General features: G+C 34.8%; 3 protein-coding genes and 1 non-coding gene across 5 annotated transcripts; 2 read left to right on the top strand and 2 right to left on the bottom strand.

Annotated features, from left to right (window-relative positions):
• Positions 1-120: 120 nt before the first annotated feature.
• LOC128670086 (uncharacterized protein) lies at positions 121-1,640 on the top strand. 2 transcript variants are annotated; one of them, XM_053745463.2, is made up of 3 exons: positions 121-320; positions 454-942; positions 1,431-1,640. In XM_053745463.2, exons 1-2 carry the CDS (start codon positions 236-238, stop codon positions 771-773), a joined length of 405 nt encoding a protein of 134 aa, XP_053601438.1. In that variant the 5' UTR covers positions 121-235; the 3' UTR covers positions 774-942; positions 1,431-1,640. The 2 variants fall into 2 exon arrangements, with proteins under 2 accessions (XP_053601438.1, XP_053601437.1); XM_053745462.2 differs by having other exon boundaries at positions 1,425-1,640.
• Positions 1,641-1,920: 280 nt separating this feature from the next.
• Positions 1,921-9,941, bottom strand: LOC128670085 (uncharacterized protein). The gene is made up of 5 exons (XM_053745461.1): positions 9,838-9,941; positions 7,490-7,625; positions 5,391-5,551; positions 3,664-3,852; positions 1,921-2,507 (listed from the first exon to the last, which is right to left on the bottom strand). Exons 2-5 carry the CDS (start codon positions 7,623-7,625, stop codon positions 2,334-2,336), a joined length of 660 nt encoding a protein of 219 aa, XP_053601436.1. The 5' UTR covers positions 9,838-9,941; the 3' UTR covers positions 1,921-2,333.
• Positions 5,973-6,045, bottom strand: TRNAK-UUU (transfer RNA lysine (anticodon UUU)). Its single transcript has one exon. It is a non-coding gene; the product is annotated as a tRNA-Lys (tRNA).
• A 2,701-nt stretch (positions 9,942-12,642) lies between the features above and the next one.
• LOC128670026 (uncharacterized protein) lies at positions 12,643-18,726 on the top strand. The gene is made up of 4 exons (XM_053745369.2): positions 12,643-12,910; positions 13,911-14,081; positions 14,992-15,309; positions 15,646-18,726. The coding sequence occupies exons 1-4, from the start codon at positions 12,808-12,810 to the stop codon at positions 15,741-15,743; spliced, it is 690 nt and encodes a 229-aa protein (XP_053601344.1). The 5' UTR covers positions 12,643-12,807; the 3' UTR covers positions 15,744-18,726.
• Positions 18,727-21,069: the final 2,343 nt, after the last annotated feature.

The raw sequence follows: 21,069 nt of genomic DNA, 5'->3' as shown, positions 1-21,069 counted from the left end.
AACGTCATTCAATGACATTACTGACATTCTTATTAAATTGGGATTTAAATCAAAATTTAGGCCTTATGTTCTTAGACTTAAAGATGAAATTTGAAAGATTTTATTTGCATATTTCCCAACAGTAGGCCGGTTTTGTGTTTACTGACTGTGAATGGTAATGTGATGGTGAATTATTTATTTAATTTATCAGAAAACTAATTTATGTAAATATACTTACTTAAAAAGTATAATTTAAATGCCACCAAAAAAACAAGCCGAAAAGGGAAAGGCTGGTGGAAGTAATAAAGGAGGCGGAGGAAAGTCCGGAGGAGATTCTAAAGGTTATGTTGTATTTTACGTTATATTGTATATATTCTTAAGTAAATATTCATATGTAAATATTGTTTGTTTTACCAAAATTAATAGATTAGTATAAATATGTATATATTCATGGAGTATTTATTTTGAATTTAGAATCTGCTGCAAAAGAAAAAAAAGGTGGTACAGCTGTCAAAGTCCGTCATATATTGTGCGAGAAACAGTCAAAATGTTTGGAGGCCCTGGAGAAACTGAAGGCTGGGCAGAAGTTTCCAGATGTAGCGGCCGCGTATAGTGAGGACAAGGCAAGGCAAGGCGGTGATCTTGGCTGGATGACTCGCGGGTCTATGGTGGGACCATTCCAGGATGCGGCGTTCGCCTTGCCTATATCATCAGTGGCGAGTCCTGTTTATACAGATCCACCAATAAAAACTAAGTTTGGATACCACATTATTATGGTAGAAGGCAAAAAATGACAGGCATGGTGTTTGAGTTTGAGTACTTCTGGGCAATACTGCTGTTGTTCATCATGGAACGGATATGCTGCCTGCAAGAGCAGTTTGATAAGGATTTTGTCAAGCTGCCTGACCCACAAATATCAAATGATTCTCTCACTTCTAATATAGAAGATTTTGCTAACAGAGAGTAAGTTCATAGGATTTTGTTTGGTTTTATGTATACTGAAAATCTGAATTTTTTGTCTCTTTTAAAAATAATATAATCATTTGATTTTATATGTAGTAAGTGAGAACTGAAATTAGTAAATTTCAGTTCTCAGTTATATAAGGGTATTTTAATCACAGAGTGTTCTTTCTTGGTATATGGTGTTTTGGGTTGCTTGGTGGTTGCTTGTTAGTTTGTATTTAAATAAATTGTCAAATTCTATCTCTAAATTAAATCACAGATTTTGATTAATTGATGATTGACAAACTTTCAGTTTGTTGTATGCATTTGTTAGGTTTTTGGCCAATAATATTGTTTGTTTTTTATAAACTCTTTATTGCACATAGAAAATACATACACAAAAAACTAGATATTTACCAGAAAGGTATTCCTTCCAGTCAGTCATCCCAGTATTTGAGAAAAATTGAAGCAGAAAGAAAATATAAGATACTTAATTTTTTCAGTTTCAGCCTGAAGATGAGTTTCCTGCGACTCTGCCGGCTGATGCATATCACCATGCTGTTGAGCCTTGTCTACTTCTTCAATATCTGCCTCTGGTTCATCATGACCAAACGCACCTTGCCCAGAACATTACGTTACAAGTTTCGTCTGGCTTTGCCTTGACCTGTTTTATTTTGTTGTTGCTATGAATAATAATATACTTTTCTATTGTACCAGTATTGATATGTTTTCATTGTTTCCTTCTCGAATTTTTATATAAATATGTGATATAATATATGTGAGAGCAGCCTAGCAGAAAAAAATAATTTGAATAAAATGATTTTATTTTGGCTGTGGTGCCCAGCAAAGTTAACATTAAAAATGCCAGCATGCAAAATCGGTTATCATAAGAAATTATTCCTTATTATCAAGATAGTACTTAATAAATTTGCGATAAAGGGTTTTTGGTAATTATGTTTGGTAATTTCTTAAAATTAAAGGTGACAGAAAAAATATTGATTAAATATTATAGCAGTCTTTATTGACACATCTTACAGTTAAACAATCTCTTGCATGACTACTTCAAAACAATACTGAAATAATAAATACGGTTGTGATGAGGTATACTTAAAGCTAGCACCTTTAGTAATAATTTGTAGAAAACTTACATTAAAACAACTTTTGGCAGTGTCTGTGTTAGGGCATGATGTTATTCCATGCAGATATTCGACTAATTTCTATCGTTCGTATCATCTATGCCATGTTATGATTTTTTAAAATGATAGAATCAAATTATTTCTCACATGTACATTGCTATAGGAATTGGAATTCGATATCATAATGCCCTTCTATTACTATTATTATCGCGAGAAAGTTGTTCGATCGTCTTCACCTAGTTCAGCCGCAGCTATGGATCTTGGAGATCTAGAAGTCTAGACCCTGAGATTGGGGTTGGTGTAGCGCACGTATTTGAGAAGGGCGTCGTTCTCCTCACAGACGAAGGGCTTCCTGTGGTGGCAGGCCACATCATGCCAATGCACGCCGTCATTGTAGAAGTTGTTCAGGATGGCTACACAGTGCTCCGCCGCGCCGCCTTGGATCAGCTCCTGAAATTTACCAAATGGGTAACTATAGGTTGGCTAACATTTACTTGCCTTGGCGTGTGAACCGCTCTAAAATAGGACTACTCCATATGTTTTCATTTATATCGTACGAGGCGACCAAGAGACAGCTGTTAGGCAACAATAGTACAAGGAGGGTTGACGTCAGGTAGGCGGCTGCTTGTAAAATCACAACCGTATGTTCAAAGGTTTTTTTACGCTGACCTCGGGCTTCGTGGCTTCTCAACCCCGTACGAAACCGGGAACATGCAGAGATGAGAGAGTTGCATGATTTATTTAATGTAATACAATTTTAAGAATCGCGACTTCGTTAAATATTTAGGTAATTTGTTGTTGCGTCAGTAGTAGGTAATAACGCAGTCATGAGTAGTTAGTATTATTTATAAAACCAGTCATAATAATAGTTTCGATAACAAATGTTAATTGATTTACTACTTGTAAATGAATAACAGTGAATTGCCTTGAACGTTAAGTGGATGCGGATGTCGGTTGTGGCGGATGATCCGCACGAGACCGCAAAGGGTTACGTTAACCTGTCTCAGTGTTGTATTTCGCGGTCGAGGCGAAAGTGACGCGACGCAACGCAAACAACGCGACGCAAGCCGAATAAAGATGAGCTTTTGTTCAGGTGCGGGCTGTAGAAAGTCGGGCGCGGCGTGTGCATACGGGTACGCCCTTCGGCGAATATTTCGCCAGCCTCTAAATATTCCGGGTCGCTTTCCTTTTCATTACGCGACATCCGATGTATGGATGCATCGACGATGAAGAGTTTTACGACATTACCTAACCGTTCGCGGAATCGGCTCCGTTGCGTCATGGTGTATGACCGATTTCATAATTGGTAATCACATACGGTGCACCATTGTTCTGTCATGTGCACGCGAGATTAATAACCAATTGAAATAAAAGTAAGACTACTGTCATACTGTCAAATATGACTATCAATATTTCCTGTATAACGGAAAGAGGATATTCTAACGATGTATGTATTGCACTTTGAAATCACTTAAGCTTGACATTTTGGTGGAATAATTAAATTCGCACACTGCCCAATCAAAAAAGGAATAGTAATACTAAGACATTAGGTATTGGATTAAAGCCATGGGCTTGCCCCACATAAATCGGAATTTTTATAGCTTACCCGGTTGTCAGGTTGTGGTTTGCCGATGCCGCCGCCCTCGGACCAGTCATTCTGCTGGCGGTTAGTGGTGGGCGCCAGTTTCTGCAGCTCGGCGGTCCAGAACCAGCCGTTGATTTCGTTGGGAAGCAGGTCAGGACGGTTGCATCCCTTGAAGTCGCAGAGGCGACCCGATGTCCAGATGTATTTTACCTAGAATCAGAACATAATGTGGTAAAAAAGCGTAGAGTTGTGAAGTATAATGACTGAATTGCCATACACTGTCAAATCTTAAAGTCGAAGCATATATATTAATCCCTGCAGTTGTTTACGTGAATCAAACAAAACATTCCAGTAGGCAGAAAATAGCAGCCTACTTATGTATCAAACTAATTGTCTTGAACAGTGAACGACCGTCATCGGATAACAATCTTAACGCTAAGTGCTTTGTTAGAAAAAATGCAAGCCCATTAACTAGCGAACAAGTGGATGCAATTTGAAGATTCCATACAATGGCCGCAAGATATCGCCAATTTGTCACAATTAGCTAAACAAGCCCTATGTTTGAGATGTACTTCTGCCATACGCCTCATTATCATAACAATGCGACGTCAATGCAATGACCATTTGACCGCAATCGACTTGGCATGGCACAGACAGACAGACACATGACACCTGTGCCTTATGCTAATGCGGAGTAATGTTAGCTAACAATAAGAGGAAAGTTTGATCGCGCAGCGCTGATTCGCGAGTGGGCAGTGATTATCATTTTCTCTCAGCTAGACACTTAATAGATTATCTTATTTAGTGGAGGTAATGAAAGGAAAACATTCTATGCTAGTCTTCTCTCTGATTTTTGTAAACTCGGTAACCGTAGGATCAACTATCTTTGTATACCAAATCGATTTTACACAGGATGATTGATTCGAATAAAAAAGTTTGTGAAAGCTAAAGTTACAGAACAACAACAGTTAAAACGGAATTAAAATTGCAACATTGAAGACAGAAAACGCAACTGCTTTTTGTCTTGTACCTATTCACAAGCTTGGTAGGAATGGCGGTAATCTCCTCAGAAAAACATGTAGTTTCTCAGGAAAGAGCAGTGAAACTGTGGAAAATCATTAGGTATTCTATTGTGGCATGAGTTCGAGAGTGACGAATTTTAATCACATATTGACAAGGAGTGCCGAAACAAAAGCATAGTAGGTTACGAAAACAGCCGTGTTGAGAATTTGACAAGGGTACCGTTCAAAGGAAACGATTTCTATTTCGACTGTTAGATTTTTGTTTTCACGTCATGGTCACGGTTCGTCCTATATTGTGTGTTTCACTACGAGAATCTAAAGTAAATGCAAGCCGGGTCAAGGCGATGATGAGACTGACGCGTCTTTGCAAACAGATTCTAATGGCTTTAAAACCATTACGAGGTCTAACAATCGGTCTAGATTAAGTGCACCGAGCACAGTTTAAAGTTTCAAAATGTATATTATAGTAATTTAAACTACTTCCAATAGTTAGATCTCTTTTTGTGGAATTGGTATTAGAATATACAAGAAGATTTTGCCATTAAATACAAATAAAAATGCAGTTTTTCTCAACATCAATAATGGTGTAACAATATAGGATAAGTGTACTAATAAATAGGGGTTTTGGTCACTTGGATAAATACTTTTTCATTCATTTAGTATACGTACCTTACACCAGCTTGTAGGTAAAACGGATTCAATAAATTGATTATCGTAAACACATACCTTATCCTGCACTATTCTGGCCTTGACCCACTCGTTCTCATCGCTGGTCTCCAAGGAAACAAGGTCCATGCAGCGCTGCCGGCAGTAGTTCCTGGCACTAAGCCAGTCTTCCTCCACACCTCGGAGCGCCGGGTCCCGCCATGAAAAGAAGTATCCCTTGTCTGGAAAGGAAAAATCGTTCAGATATTGTTCGGGTACCTATCGTATTTCAAGTCTTATGCCTCCTCTACACATCCGCCAAGATCACTTCTTCTATCTTTCAACGTACATTTCTAGGTAATTATTTTTGTATTCGATTTATTTACGGGCATCATCCGATGAAGTGAAATCAATGCATGGGAATGGGAACTGAGGCGATAAAATTGTCGATAGAAATTAACTTTCGTGATTGTCATTGTTAGAAACGTTTTGAACACTCATGTACGTTAATTGAAGCAGCCAATTAAATAAACTAGCGAAATCTTTTAATAAATATTTTCAGTCCAAAAAAATATAGGTATAACAATGAAGCAATGCAAAAACGCAACAAGTAGTAGATACGACATAATATTACGAAATTGAAATAACCACCAAAATGTATACCGCCCGAACAGGGACTTGAACCCTGGACCCTTGGATTAAAAGTCCAATGCTCTACCGACTGAGCTATCCGGGCCGTGCAATATTTAACCAAATTACGAAACAGTTATACGATGAGTCGATTTGAATCGCTGGAAGTGACTCATTGAAGTGAAAATATATCTTGCAAGGTTGAAATCTTGTGACAAAAAACACTTGTTAATTAACATTTGGTATAGCTAGTGTCATGCATGCTTTTGGTAGATAACTATTTTAAACGTGAAATCGAATGAACGTGACTTGCTCGTTTAGGTTGTAATCGTACTTAATAAATAATAAGGCGACTCTACAATTCTTTTGTTGAAAAAAAAAAGACAAAATTTGTTAATAATTTTTGAGGAATTCACAAAGTTAAGATTGTTAAATGGTTAAACAGCTCAATCTTATCAAAGCTATGTAACCCATTTCCTCTCGGAACAGGTTGGCATTTATCTCACAGCGCTGGAGATAAGCCCGCCATTTTGCTTATTTACATAAAACGTTTTATATGAAATCATAGTTTTCAACAAATCTCAAAATTAATCAATGTTTTCAAACTAATCAGTGTTTATGTATAACTGAAAAAATAAATATTTATAACATTAAGTGCAATAGTAAGTACTTATAACACATTATTTATAACGACCTACCCGTGGGCTATTATCATTTGTTCGTCGTATAATAAAATAGGAAAGGTACCTGCCCAAAACGTAGATAAGTAGATATTTAAGTTGTTTTGAGAACCTTGGTATGACTGAATGTCACATTTTATTGTTTGACGAATGAAATTGCATCAGAGGATGTATATACTACTTTACTTATTTTACAATGATATTACGATTGTACTATGATAATTTTTGTAGACAAAATCGTTCCGGGCAAATACTTACTTATACAAACAAATCTATTCAGTCAAGCAAAATCTCACGTTTGAATGAGCGGTTTATGGTGAGGATATTTTTGATCATAAGTATTAGTGTATTTTACACAATCAAAAAATATTATTATTACCAACCATAATAAATTATGTATAATAATATTCACTGACATTCTTGGGGTTTTTTATAAAGATGTAGTTACCTATTTAGCGAACTAGCGGCTAAAAATAAGAGTCAATATTAATCTATTCAGAAAAAAACTCATTATCGGCATATGGTCTAATTTATGAAGGCCGTGTGAAGTGGAGAAGAAAAAGTATAAACGCGGTCCCTGGGCTCGATACTAACGGCTGAGGAGAGGCATATCAACAAAACTCTCAAATGAGAGAGACTCATTGTGGCGTGTGGTTCCGCCCTAGAATAGGACCAGTACATATTCATTCGTGGATGTTGTACGAGCAGTACGAGGCGACTAAAGGGTACACAGCTTAGGCAGCTTTGGCGTCAGGCTGGCGGCCGGTTGTAAAATTACAACAAAATCTTCAAACTTTTTATTTATTTTTAACGCGAACATAGTCACAGCCGCGTACGCAGCCGGGAGACCAGAGAGAGAGTGAGACTCACTATCAGCATATCTCTCGTGGATGACTCTCTGCACGCACTGCGAGGGCACCGGGGGCTCCAAGATGCGTCCGTTGGGGAACTGCGCCTGCGCAGCGGCCACACACGCCAACACCACTACTGTGTATAGACTGTTCATCTGGAACAAAAAAAAAATAGGCAATTAATTGGTAAATTTATTTATTTAGTTCACAGATTTGAAATAAATTAGAACTTCATGTAAAATAGAAATAAAAAATAATTAGGTATACAAGAATGCCCATTGTTCTATTTTAGCTAGAGAAACTTTTTTACGAATAACTAAGGTTTAATTTAAGTTATATAATTAATTCCTCTGATGAAATAAGTATCAAGCTCGGTTGTTTTTAATATATAAAAAACATCTTAAGTAGTGGGTACACACACATGCCAAGAAAGTCCTACCAGTAGGTCCTTCTACCAGAATAGGTGAAGTTCAACGTACAAATAAATAAAAAAAGTTGTGTTACAAGTTATCAATCAAGTTTAAATAAAAATCTCTATTAAATAGTATAACTATGATACGACCGGTCGGGTAAGTTTGAATCCCAAGTCAGGGTTTTCAAAATCAATGGTTATCGTGTGACGGAATTTTGGATGTCTATAAAATTATTGGTAATTTCTGTCGACCGCATGTCCAAGTTACCTTATAGGTAGTCGTGATAATAAAGGCTATTTTGCAATAAATTTGGAGAACTTGATTTGGTGTTGACTATACCTACTTAACTACAGGTACATGCTTTAACTTAATACACATTTATTTAAGTTAAACTATTGGCCGTGGAATAGGGTCTCCCAATATGCATTTTTTAAAATTAGCTATTGCATGTCCCACTACTGGGCAAATAGCTTACATATTATTAAAAGGCCTTTCGCGTCTGTCTGTATGAATGCGATAAACTCAACTACCAGACGGATTCTTGTAAGGTTTAAACCAATATATAATGCGAATCCTGAGGAAGATAGCAGGTGTAAGTATAGTTTATTATGGTTTTACCCGAGCAAAGCCGCAAGGACTGAGAAAAATAAAAGATGCTAAGGTGCACATAGTTCACAGTTCGATTTTGTTCATCCTTGAATTTATTTTTAATAAAAACCTGTCCTATCACAATGTCGACAGAAGACTTTATATTTTTTAAGTAATTGTGGTTTTTCAATGATTATCTGCGAGATATGAACCTGTTGTCTTATTAATGTTAAAATTATGTCATCATGGTCATCATAATAACATCCTTGAAGACAAATCCTGTCTGCCAAGCTATTATACGTGCGTCCTGGAGACGTTCAAAGCTTCGTCCGCAGTAGCCTGCGTGTATGACTTCGTGACATTAATTTATGTCTATTTTATCCAAATCTGCCGATCAAACAGACAGACAATTATAATGTTACTAAATGGAAGTATGGATATAGATTATAGATGTTTTGAATTTTTCAATCATATTATTTTATCTATGCGTTCATATTATTTTATCTATTTTTCAATCATATTATTTTATCTATTCATAAGAAACTGGTGTTGCGCGATATTGTTTACAAACAAACTTTCCCTGGAATAATGTTTATGGGACCGGTTGAGGGAGTTAGAAAGCGACCTTGTCAAGGGCCGGGGTCATTCCTCTCGCGACCTCAGTGACAATATTTAGCCCTTTCCTTGGTTCGGTAAAAATGCCATAATTTGCTGACTGTATGTATAGTACTATCGACAACTCAAGTTAGATCATACGCTACTAAAAACGTGAGGAAGTAATTTTAAAAGGCGGTCATTACGGATATATAGATATCAATCGAAGCTTTCTGTGGAAGATGTGTTCTTCTTGGCTGTTCTTATTGGCTGAAAAATTTTTTTATTACACAAATAGACACAGACTTTCTACAGAATGGTTCGAAAACTTCTCATCGACATATTGTTCTATAGATTACAATCTACTTATTTTTAGAAACTTTAGACGTTTCTGATTTTTTCAAATATTATTTATAGCAACTTCGTACATATAAAGTAGGTACCTATTTGTATTTAATTTTGTATTAAATAATAAATAAAAATTACGATAAGTACATACGATTGAAAGGTTGTCAAAATTTATTATTTTAATTACCCGAGCGAGGCCGAGACGGACCGCTAGTAAATGTATTAATATATTTCATACTTTAATTATTAAATTACCATAATAATTTAATACGCGAGTCAAATTTTGTTTTGTTTCTTTATTTGCTTAACTATTGCAGTTTTTTTTCTTTGTAGAAACTTATTGTAATAATTTATGTAAAAAAAATTTTGGTTAGTTTAAAAAAATATATATGCAAATAGGGTTGTATCAAAAAAGTTTACTTACCGTTGCGTGCTAGTCCTCTGTGGTTCCGTCACTAACTGATGCGTGCGCGCGTCGCGACCGTTTTATATGGAGGAAATATATATGCCTGCGAGATGGCACATAGCACCCTGCATGTGGGGTGCTCCTAGGTTGCCTTAGGCCTAAAAACTTGAATCAGTGAGTTCTAGGGCATTGATGATGTTCTGAATTGGTTTAGATGATGAGGTATCAATTAAATATTTGAGTTTTATAGGTAGGATACCTAAAAAGTAGTGAGGAATGCTCGTAACCCAGATTATACAGGTTACGAGCATTCCTCACTACTTAGGTATTTTTTTACGTTAAGCTCATCCCCCTCACAGGCTTTCAGGAGAGAGCACGGAGTAGGGAATGTGAAAAACTTGAGAAATCAATCTTCCGTGGGAGAGAGAGTGCGGTTGCTTTCGGGGGACAGAATAGAAAATTATTTTCGAATTACTTAGGTAAGCACTATTTACTTAGCTAGGTTAGGTACTTAAGTGATAACTTTAAATATCCCGCTTTCCGTGCAAGTTTTATTTGGATTCTGACACCACGGTGAGGTTCTAGGTTCAGCCATAATTAGCAATAAATTTCAATTATGTAACAAGCTATATGTATTATTGTAAATGCATAAGAGCGATTCGCATGCGCAAACGCATCGGGGTTTCGTGGCGTGCTGCAATAAAGTTGAGATATCCGTCACGCAAATATCTCCGGTGCCGGCGGCTGACGGGTGCCTCCATCCATATCCGCCTTAAATGCCATGATGCCTTTGAACCTTCATTTGGTCATATGGCAAATACGTTGTATTGTAAGGCTCGTATGATAAGTATTGAATAGGTATTAGTTGCTCACAGGGCCTTACTCCCGTGAACATTTCGGGATACCTTTAAAGTATCTTGCTATCGCAGGTTATATTCTATCCGTTTCTAAATATAATCGAAATCTTCCCTGTAGATTTTTCTTGATTGAGTAACAAATATCTTTATACACATTCAAACTTTCTTATTTTTAATATTATTATAGGATAAGTAAATAGTCTGTGGATAAGTCGCATGATATGATTCATACTATTCATCTACCACAAGATCTAACTTTGATATGTATATGCACCTACTTATATACCATATTCTATTCATATGCATTCAATTTATTGGCGAGTGGTGAGGATTATTCGACCGCAACTAAAGGCAAAATGAATGAGATGTGCTTAAGAAGGAAATGAGGAGACCTAAACTGTGGGTGGACAATGGTTCAAGAAGACGACTAATCCCGAATTATATATCTACTAACTATATACCTACTTAGGTAGTAACCTAAGTATAGTACTAATAAGTATAGTATCGCGTATTTATGAGCCACGACCTAGTTGTGGCGAAATTTCTCTTGTCATAGGTAAGCTAAATTTCTTGTGGTGAGTATTTGTGATATGCTTTGCATCATACATTACGAGTACATATGCGTAAATGTATAGTTGAGTTGGTACCTAATTTCAATATAACAATAAACTCTAAACTATTGATAATGTGTGGGCGGCGGACGATCTAACACACCTAAGTTAAGATCGTTTCCTTGATGGGCTCTTACTATATAGAAAGGCTAGAACACATGAAAGATAATACTAGTGATTAATTTTAAAAGAAAACAGATTGCCGTTTGAACAAAAAAAAAAAGATTAAAGTGCCGTGTACATATTGACTCTTTATTAATTGTCCAAACTTGTGTAATATTGACAGATGAGCGCGGACCAATATTTATAGATATAATTAATCGGAAAACACGCACAATTAATAACCTTGGATTTTACAATCATACTTTTATAAATATTGAATTTGAAAATGAAATAGCTATTATTTAGTTACCTACTGTTAGTTAGTTTGAAAGATTTAGTAGTGTTACTAAACTTTTCTCACAAACAATGTAGCATTACTAAGGAAAGACGATACACCTAGGCAGTAGCTCAGTCAGACAGGCCATTGTCGCTGGCTGGACTTTTAACCTCTGGCCAGTGGCCACCTGTCTGTCCGTGCAATGGTGATGGTTGATGCTTATCAGCTGTTATCCCTTGGTCATCTCATACAACACCCACGAGAGATCATGTGTTTGCGAAGAACATGGTCCTATTTCGAGGCGGGAACTACCGGCATAATCGTGCATTCTTACAATGTTTTTATATCTGTGATTCTTACATAATATTTACTAGTAAAAGTAGTAACAAAAACATAGGGTCACAGGGTGAAATTCATAATAGACATAAGTAACTGGGGTAAGTAATCATTTGTTCGGTGAAAATGACCCACGTGCACATGCCTAAACGTAAACGTTGTCGCGATTATATAATTTATTCGAGTTTTTGTTAACCGGACTGGTTTTTCCGTAAGTAGGTACTTATTAACATAATGGTGTACAAATAAGAAGATAATTAGCCGAAAAATGAAAAGAAACCTTTTGGGTACGTACTAATAGCAAACTGGATAATTACTGGGTAAAAAATAGTGTATTTCATGAGGGATTTTGATTTTAAATGTCGCACACAGGTAAAATTTTAAAATCAATTATTATAAGTCTGTGGTGGTGAGATTAATAAGTTATCATTTTTTTTAATATGTCATATAAAATCATAAAAGTTTTCTCTGTCTAAATGTTTAAAAGTATAATTAAAAAATATGTTTCTATCTCATTCACGTATAAGTGAAATATAGATAAACGAAACAGTATCAATCGAAATCGATAAAAAATACATGAATTTTATTTTGTAGTCTATGATAAACGCGCTTATTTATCTGTGATTTTTGTGACATGTATGTTGTACTTCATTTCATTCATGTGTCAAAGACAAATTTTGACACTGAAATCGAGGAAATCGAAAATAAATGTATTGAAATGACGTAAAATATCTCAAAAACATACCGGATTATTTATTTAGTTGTAGTATTGATTTTCGTAAAATTTACGAGAAATTATATCAATATGTTCTGCTGTCTAAAAGGATGCATCAACGGATTCAGCTTGACCCCGAGTGTCCCCATTCGGATCAAAGAAAATCCAGTTCAGTTGGATACATTGCATATGGGTAAGAAAAGAACTGGTTTATGTATAATACTTGTTAATTAATTCTTATAAATAAGTTCGTTGTAAATAGTAAGCTTTTTGCATTCTTAATTACTGTTTTCTTTTTTATAACTTGTTATAGCAGGAATCATGTTTTGTTTGTTGATCTTTGTTTATCAATAGGGTTTCAGTCTCAGTTCAGAATCAGTTTTGAATAGGGGTTTAGCTGTTTAGCAATTATTCTCATACTCTCTCGTCTTTTTTATGTTCTAAATCTTCTTCACATTGATGGCTGAAGCCTGGAGTCCCCATAATCAGTCATGTAATTAAACTGAATTATTGACATTGATTATGAAAGTGTTCATTGACATTATAATAAATACAAGTGGTTTTGAAGTGTGAGAATGTTCAAACAAACTTCATTTAGGGCAAACTCAATCTATGTGATTTGTCCCTATATTCTTTATTTAAGTCTTTATTGCTGATACCAAACACAATTACAATACTTTACATATATGTATAACAAAACATTAACATTATATATTTAGCGGATTAGTTATCAGCGTGTCTTGTGACATGTAGTCTCTTCCAGCTGTTTCTATTCACTCCTATTCTTAACTTTTCTTGACCAGGTTGCTTGTTCAATTTTCCTGATATCATCCATCCATCTTTTTGCTGGTTTACCTCTCCTTCTATTTCCATCCGGCGGCTGCCATTCTTATATTATTTGTGTCTATTTAATTCTGCTGTCTCTCATCATATGTCCAGTCAAATGCCACTTTAATTGTCAATTACAATATCCTCTACCTTAGTTGTGTATCTAATATCTTCTGTTTCTATTTCTATATCTGTTTGGTCTGAAAAAGATATTATTTGGCCTAGGTATTTTTTAACATATTCAATGTCTTCACTATCTACTATAATTGGTATTTCTTCTTATTTAGTTATTATTTTAGTTTTAAAACTTAAAAAAAAACAATTATTTATTACTATAATATTATTAACTATGATTTATTTTTAAGGTCATGAAGTGGTGGTGGTGAAGGGAGGCCAACGGGTGTGCGGCTCCGGCTGTGCCCTTGGAAATGCCCCCTTAGTCCAGAACAAAGCTTATTTCGAAGTGAAGCTACAACAGGGTGGTGTATGGGCAGTGGGTCTTGCTACACGGGACACTGATGTTAGCAAAGTGCATGGTTAGTTTTATTATTATACTAGTTATTCTGTTGACTATGTTGTACTAATTTTAGTTCAAAATTTCATATATTTAAAGTATACATATATGAGTAAAAATTATTTGTTAAAATTTTGCTCATGACTGCTAATGGATCTCCTGTTTTATACTTTTTATTATAATAATGTGAATAAAAAATATATTACCTGTTTACAATAAGAACTGTTGAATGGTGGCATGGAAACAGTTAATTTAACTATGGACAACATAGTCCTCATAATATAATTACTATTCTCAAATGGTTTTAGCTATCCTAATTGAGATTCAGTGACAGTAAGTTACCGAGAATAGGTTATTGCAAGGGCTATTCTAGAGGTCACATGATTCATATCCATATTCATATAAGTGACATAATCTACTATTTTAAGGCATGCCATTTGCAACACCATACTTTGGGTAATGAAAATTACTTGCTCTGAATATGCTATTTGCTTGAAAAGTCATAACTTTTTATACCTACTTTATTACTGATATGTGCAATCATATAATCTACGATTGGAAAAAAGTGCTAACTCAATAAATTGACTGAAATCATGAAATTATAATTTAAATTGTAATACAATATCACATCTTCATCATAGAGCTACGAAACTTGAGGCCAGGATTAGCTGGACTTATTGGTGAACTTGACATTCAAGATGTTGCTTACCTAAAAGAAGGATTTTTAATATTAAATATGATACGGCCAAACTATAAGGTTTCCTTGTATGTACGACTATGGAACTATAAAAAAAGATACAATATTATATAACACATTTAAAAAAATAATTTGTTTAATTTGGAACAGTCAATTTATTTTGATAGTTTTCACCAAATTCACAATTATTAGTTCGCAATAAGTGTAGTAAATTTTTCCATAAATATTTTTCCAGGTGGTGTTGACAAAGAGTCATGGTGTTTGAACAGCGATGGGACTGTCCGTCACGCCAACGAGGAGTTGTACCACCTCACACCGGCTCCTAGAGAATCTCCTACTGCTGACCTTCTGGTTTCGACAGGTTCCCCGATACACATGGAGAATGAGAAACAAGATAATGACAGAGATGCAAATACTGCAGCCGTCATGCCGGCAGAGGGCGACACCATCGGCGTGGCGTACGACCATGTAGAACTGAACTTCTTCCTCAATGGAAAAAATATGGAAGTACCTGTGAGAAGTGTTAGGGGCACAGTCTACCCTGCGTTATATGGTAATTAAAACATTTTTGTATAAAGTGGTATTCATTACTATTTTGAGACTTAAGAAAGATTATGGTTATTTTGGTAGCATTTCTTGAGTTTCCTTGTTTGAAACTAAAATAATAAAAAATAAAATTAGAGTCATACGCACAGGCGTAAAAATGCTCGTGATTTTGTTGCATCGCCTTTGACATAAGTGACATTAAATATTCAGCTTTCCATCGAATGCACAGCGGTCAAAATAGGACAAAATCGCATTGCCGGATACTCAAATGTTCAATTCCAACGCATTTTTGTGTGGTGCTACAGTGCAGTTACATTATGATATTTTTGTTTTGATGTTTCAGTGGACGATGGGGCGATCTTAGATATAAACCTGGAGAACTTCTTGTACCCTCCTCCCAGCGGCTACGAGAAGATAATGGTCGAGCAGTCTCTTCTCTAACAGAAAGAGAACTGGCACGGTGTGAGTGTGCAAGTGTGTGGACTAAACCGAATTCTATAACGCGCGTTAGTAAGCATTTGTGAATGAGACTGCTTAATATAAGTGTATTTGTGTAAGATGGAGTTGTATTGGGGACGTTTTTAATGAAACATTGTGAATACAGGGTGTTATAAAATACCTATGTGAAGCGAAGAATACATGCGAAGTGGTAAGACATGCTATCTTGGATATATTTCTATGAAACTCAGAAGCCTTGATGTATTTTTGAATGTTGAATAATAAATTGGATCTATAAAAAAATCTATAAATCCTCTTATGTACTGTATCTATAGATAGGTTTACGCTCAGTTTATTCCCAAAAAGTCTGGCGCAAATCCTTCAATCAGGTGTGCCATGTGGTACAGACTCAACAGGTAACAAGGATTGCCTTAGGGTAATTATGTCGCGATGATTAAAGGGGCGCTGAAATCGTACATTCGCAATCTCGGTTCACTTTTCATCATTTCATACATACATATTTATATACCACAACTAGTAGCTACGCAAAACACTAAGGCCCCGTTCGCTTGATATAATTACATATTACGTTGTGCTACGTAAATGTTCAAGCTTTTCGATCTCCGCCATTATCGTGTTTCAAATTTTGACAATAATCAAATCCAATTGCTATTCAATTCTATTGAAGTTTGAGTTTAGAACGATTCCTTATTTGATTGATGATAATGTATGTAATCGAAACGCTCGAGGATTCACGTATCGGTTTCTGAGGGCGAAGTGCGGGTTTGCATTTCATTTCTCACTATCAATTTGATGTGAGACTCGGCGAACCAATCACATTGCAGTGTGGTTGTCGATGCGTCACAATTGGCGCACTGTGATTGGTTAGCTGCGTCTCACTTTGAATCGATTCGATGGTGAGATGTAGGTAAATAGCAAAGTCGCACTACGCACACGTAATGTTACCAGCATGTTCTAGCCATTATTCAAGTAATCATATCACAGTAACGCATAATTTGATTGTCGCCAATTCGTGAGGGCCTATTTTGTGTAATATATTACTAATATATATCACTGCTTCACTATTTGCTGAGTGATATGACAGTATTATTATATTTCTTATACATGTTGTATAATAAGTTAAGACAATGTAAAGTATAAATAAATAAGTCGATAAAAATACCTACTTTTGATTTAATATTTTAATGAATGAAATTAAATAATATTTTATGTCCAACCTAATATATGAAACGTAAAATAACACCATAACAACTCCTATGTTGTAGTACAATTTTTTGATAATTAGGAAAATACAAACATGTTTATATCAGTGGAACTATGCGTTATAATTGTGCAAAACAGCCTTAGTTTATTTAATGACATGGTATGGAAGAAAGATACAATTGTATAGCACTCTTCTGAGAATATAGCTTGAAGTATGTGGAAAATAACAGTGTTGCGGAGAATGTGGCTCTATCTGGGATGCGTGGCTTGTATGTGTATGAGTATATTATTTGTTGTAACTTCTAAAGTATCTACTTATTGGTGTCTAATATACTTATATTGAAAAATACGGTAATAAGGTTATGTTATCTGATAAATACTAGTTGAATCTCGATGACATACACAGAATACATAGTCGCGACACAAAAGGAGCCTTACGTCAATGTGTGGCATTTTCAATAATAGATCGACAACGTTGTTGTTGTATTTTATTGTTGCGGTGCGTCTGTGGTATTCCTGACGCGGTACTATTGTAGTTGTTAGCGATGAAAATCATTCACGGTTTTTCATTTTTCATTGCATGGGTAAGGCGAAAAACTAGATCTGAAAGTAATAACATTACCTGGGACCAGCAAAAACAGAAATAAAATCATCAGCTCAAACCTGAAATGCAACCTTCCATATGTCACTCACTGTATCAAACTTGGAGTAAAATGTAATAATAAAAAAATAATAATAAAAAAATAATAAATATCTGTAAAGGTCGGACAGACAGGACACACCATTCATATAGGTCATTTTATAAGGGTTCCGTATTTTTTGTATATATTTTTTTGAGGTATAAGTATTTTTGCTATAGAAAAAATTAAATCCAGTGCAGTAAATAACTACTTATATTTTATTTAATACTATGTGGTATGTAATACTTTAATATGTTGGCGTGGTGTCTACATATTTTAAGCCATTTTGAGATTACTTAATTAGAAAAAAAAACATTTTGAAACGAAATGTATGTGAATATAATGTTTTTAAATTTGTTTTATGTGACTTTTTTGGATAGATACAGTTTTCTTCGTCTTAATGTACTTACATCGTATTATTTATTAATATTTTTTTTCTTCCTCAGGCTTTAAAGTTCGGAGCCCAGGGTCCGCTATGTTTATAAAACAATTTAGCATTTTTTCATTAAGTAAATTGTAGGTACAATGATATCTTTCCCGTTTAAGCCATTTGTCTGAGAATGAAGAACACACTGTATATTATATACTAACAATTGGCTCGTTTGAGATTCGTTTCTGTACATATTTATTTTATTTAAAATTTGTGACATTTTACTGCAACTATGATTATGTAATAAAAAATACTTTTATTTGCATCAACTATGATTATGTAATAAAAATACTTTTATTTGCATCAAGTCTCAATCGATTTCAATTTTAGTATAGATAAGCATTATCATTTTATAACTATTGCTTTCAAAGTGCAAATCTATTGGAATTAATTTAACTTCAAGATTTACATCAATGTATCTAGCTACTTTCTACGTAAGATACTTAGCTGATATTTGAGTCTGAATACATATAATTTACTTGCGACACTGGTTGTCAAAATACGGGATGTAAAAACACTATTTTATAAATATATCTAATTTTGAATACTTCTCTATTTATAAGATCTTTTCATATCCATTGACCACCTGTAAACTAAAAATATTTAAAAAAATATATATGCGGGCTAAAAAAAATAAAATTATTAATTGGAATATATTTGTATCATTTATCAATCTTCCTTTTCTGTTAAAAAATATATACTACTAGGTACTTACTACTAGGATTTCGGAATAATGATGTCCCCGAAAAATATTTATCTTTCGAAATTTCCTAAAGTAATTGCTATTGAAAACTTTTTGTACATTTTTTTCGGGAAGGCCCAGGAAAGATCGTTTTCTTGCATTACGGCTACACACGAGTCTTGGTGACTATTTCGACCTATTATAATATACAACCTCGCTGACTGCGAACATATGCCACGACAACTGCAACGTTGCGCGAAACGTTAAATCATGTACAAAAACTACCAACATTTGTGCTAAGTATTTATGACTAGTTGTGGGTAGTAAAAATTCTCACACTTTCACGTTTGTAATGTTCGGAATATAGAACAATATTGACTATAATAAATACTCAATAACTATCGTATCGGCACACTTGGAGTGGTTATTATTATAATAAAGATCACGACGAATTGAAAACTTCCTTCTTTTTTTAAAGTTGGTTAAAAATAAAAAGGAAAAAATTAAAGCCGGCATTACGGGTACATCTTTTGTATGGTACACCTTTCCAGGAAATCATCCCTACCCCTTTCAGTCTTTCACGCAAGTTTCATTCGCGCAACTTCGCTCAAGTGTCTTTCGCGAGAGTAGCACCTAGCTAAGAGTAATACCTAGCTACACATCATAAAATAAATGTGACACGTGACCTAAATTTCGCTATGTCACCGAATAATTTAAAATTCTATTAAGTAGGTACATAATAAAAACAACAAAAGCCGATACCGAAAGAGCCCCAGCTTGCCGCGTTTTTACAAAGGATTTTAAACGAGGTAATAGGTATCTCGATAAACGCAAAATCCAAACATAATTCGCGGGCGCCTATTGTCTCACATAATTAAAGCGCCTCTAAAATAAACCAGGACTAAAACAAAAGGAATTAAATAATTTGAAGCTTATTTTTTTAATGAAGTTCAAAATTCCTCCAATGTTTTATTGGAATTTTGATTATAAAACAATCTTACTTTATATTAAGTAGGTAGTCAAGTAGATATTTATTCTAATTTCTAATAACCTAAGGCATATATTAGTACCAATTCTTATTTATTATGTAATGTAAGAACGAACTCGGAGATTCTTCTAAGAATAATTCTTCTAAGTAATAATGTTGATTAAAAATTATAGTATCTGAATAAATTGTCGAAAATTTTATTATAACCAGGAACCTTGTTATAATATTTATTTTTATGCCACCATCATACCATCCATACATATTAATATTATTATATAAATGTGAAAGTGTGTCTGTCTTGCGTGTCTGGTCAAAACGGAGCAATTACATAATATTATCTTGGTGTGGACATAGTGTGGAGGACATAGGCTACATTTTCCCGAGGGCAACAGTAACAACAAATATCGTTATGATTAATATGTGGTAGATATATTTATTACACAGTAAAATGAAAAAAATCACCATGTCTTCACTACAGCTGCGGCAGACAGTATGATTGCGCTCCTGTTTATGGCCCGGTGTTCCCATCAGTTATGCGCTGGCCGAACCAAGGAATGCTCGCGACATCCGGAAAATTGGAACAGCGCGGACGTCGCTGGAGCTCTTATGGATTGTGCACACAACAGCTGTTCCAAATCATAAATAATAATAATAATAAATAATAATAATAATAAATCAATAAATATCACAGATTGAGCTAGCCCCAAAGTAAGTTCGAGACTTGTGTTATGGGATACTAACTCAACGATACTATATTTTATAATATATACATATATAGATAAACATCCAAGACCCCGGCTAATCAGAAAAAAATCATTTTCCATTATGACACGACCGGGGATCGAACCCGGGACCTCTCGGTTCAGAGGCAAGCACTTTACCATTGCGCCACCGAGGTCGTCTTTGATTCTGACAATATGATTATGTTATTTGTTTTGCTTCTCTCAGCGGCTATTTCAGTTCTATTTTCACTTTAGAAAATTATATTGTTTCTAATAAATAATTGTACTTACTTGGTGTAATTTTGTAATTTTGTTTTAGATAAGTTTTAAGACAATATGGGTCAATTCGCAGAATCCTATGCCTAATTATAATTCCTTCGGACATGAATTTAATTGTAATAGGCCTGTTGGTTTAGCCGTGAGAGCGTGATAGATACGCATTTTTAATATTATTGAAGTATGGAAAATTTCGTAGCTTTTGTAGCAACATCGTAGTATTCCGTAGCCGTAGCAATCGTAGACCAACTGCCACGCCGCCGTGGATCTTTGTTTGCGTATGACTGTCCTATATTTTAAGAAATAACCCGGAACTTTATAAATTAT

This window comes from Plodia interpunctella, chromosome 5 (assembly GCF_027563975.2).
Source record: "Plodia interpunctella isolate USDA-ARS_2022_Savannah chromosome 5, ilPloInte3.2, whole genome shotgun sequence".
Classification (NCBI taxonomy): Eukaryota; Metazoa; Arthropoda; class Insecta; order Lepidoptera; family Pyralidae; genus Plodia; species Plodia interpunctella.
Note: the sequence above shows the minus strand (reverse complement) of the source record. Positions and strands in the feature narration are given on the sequence as shown.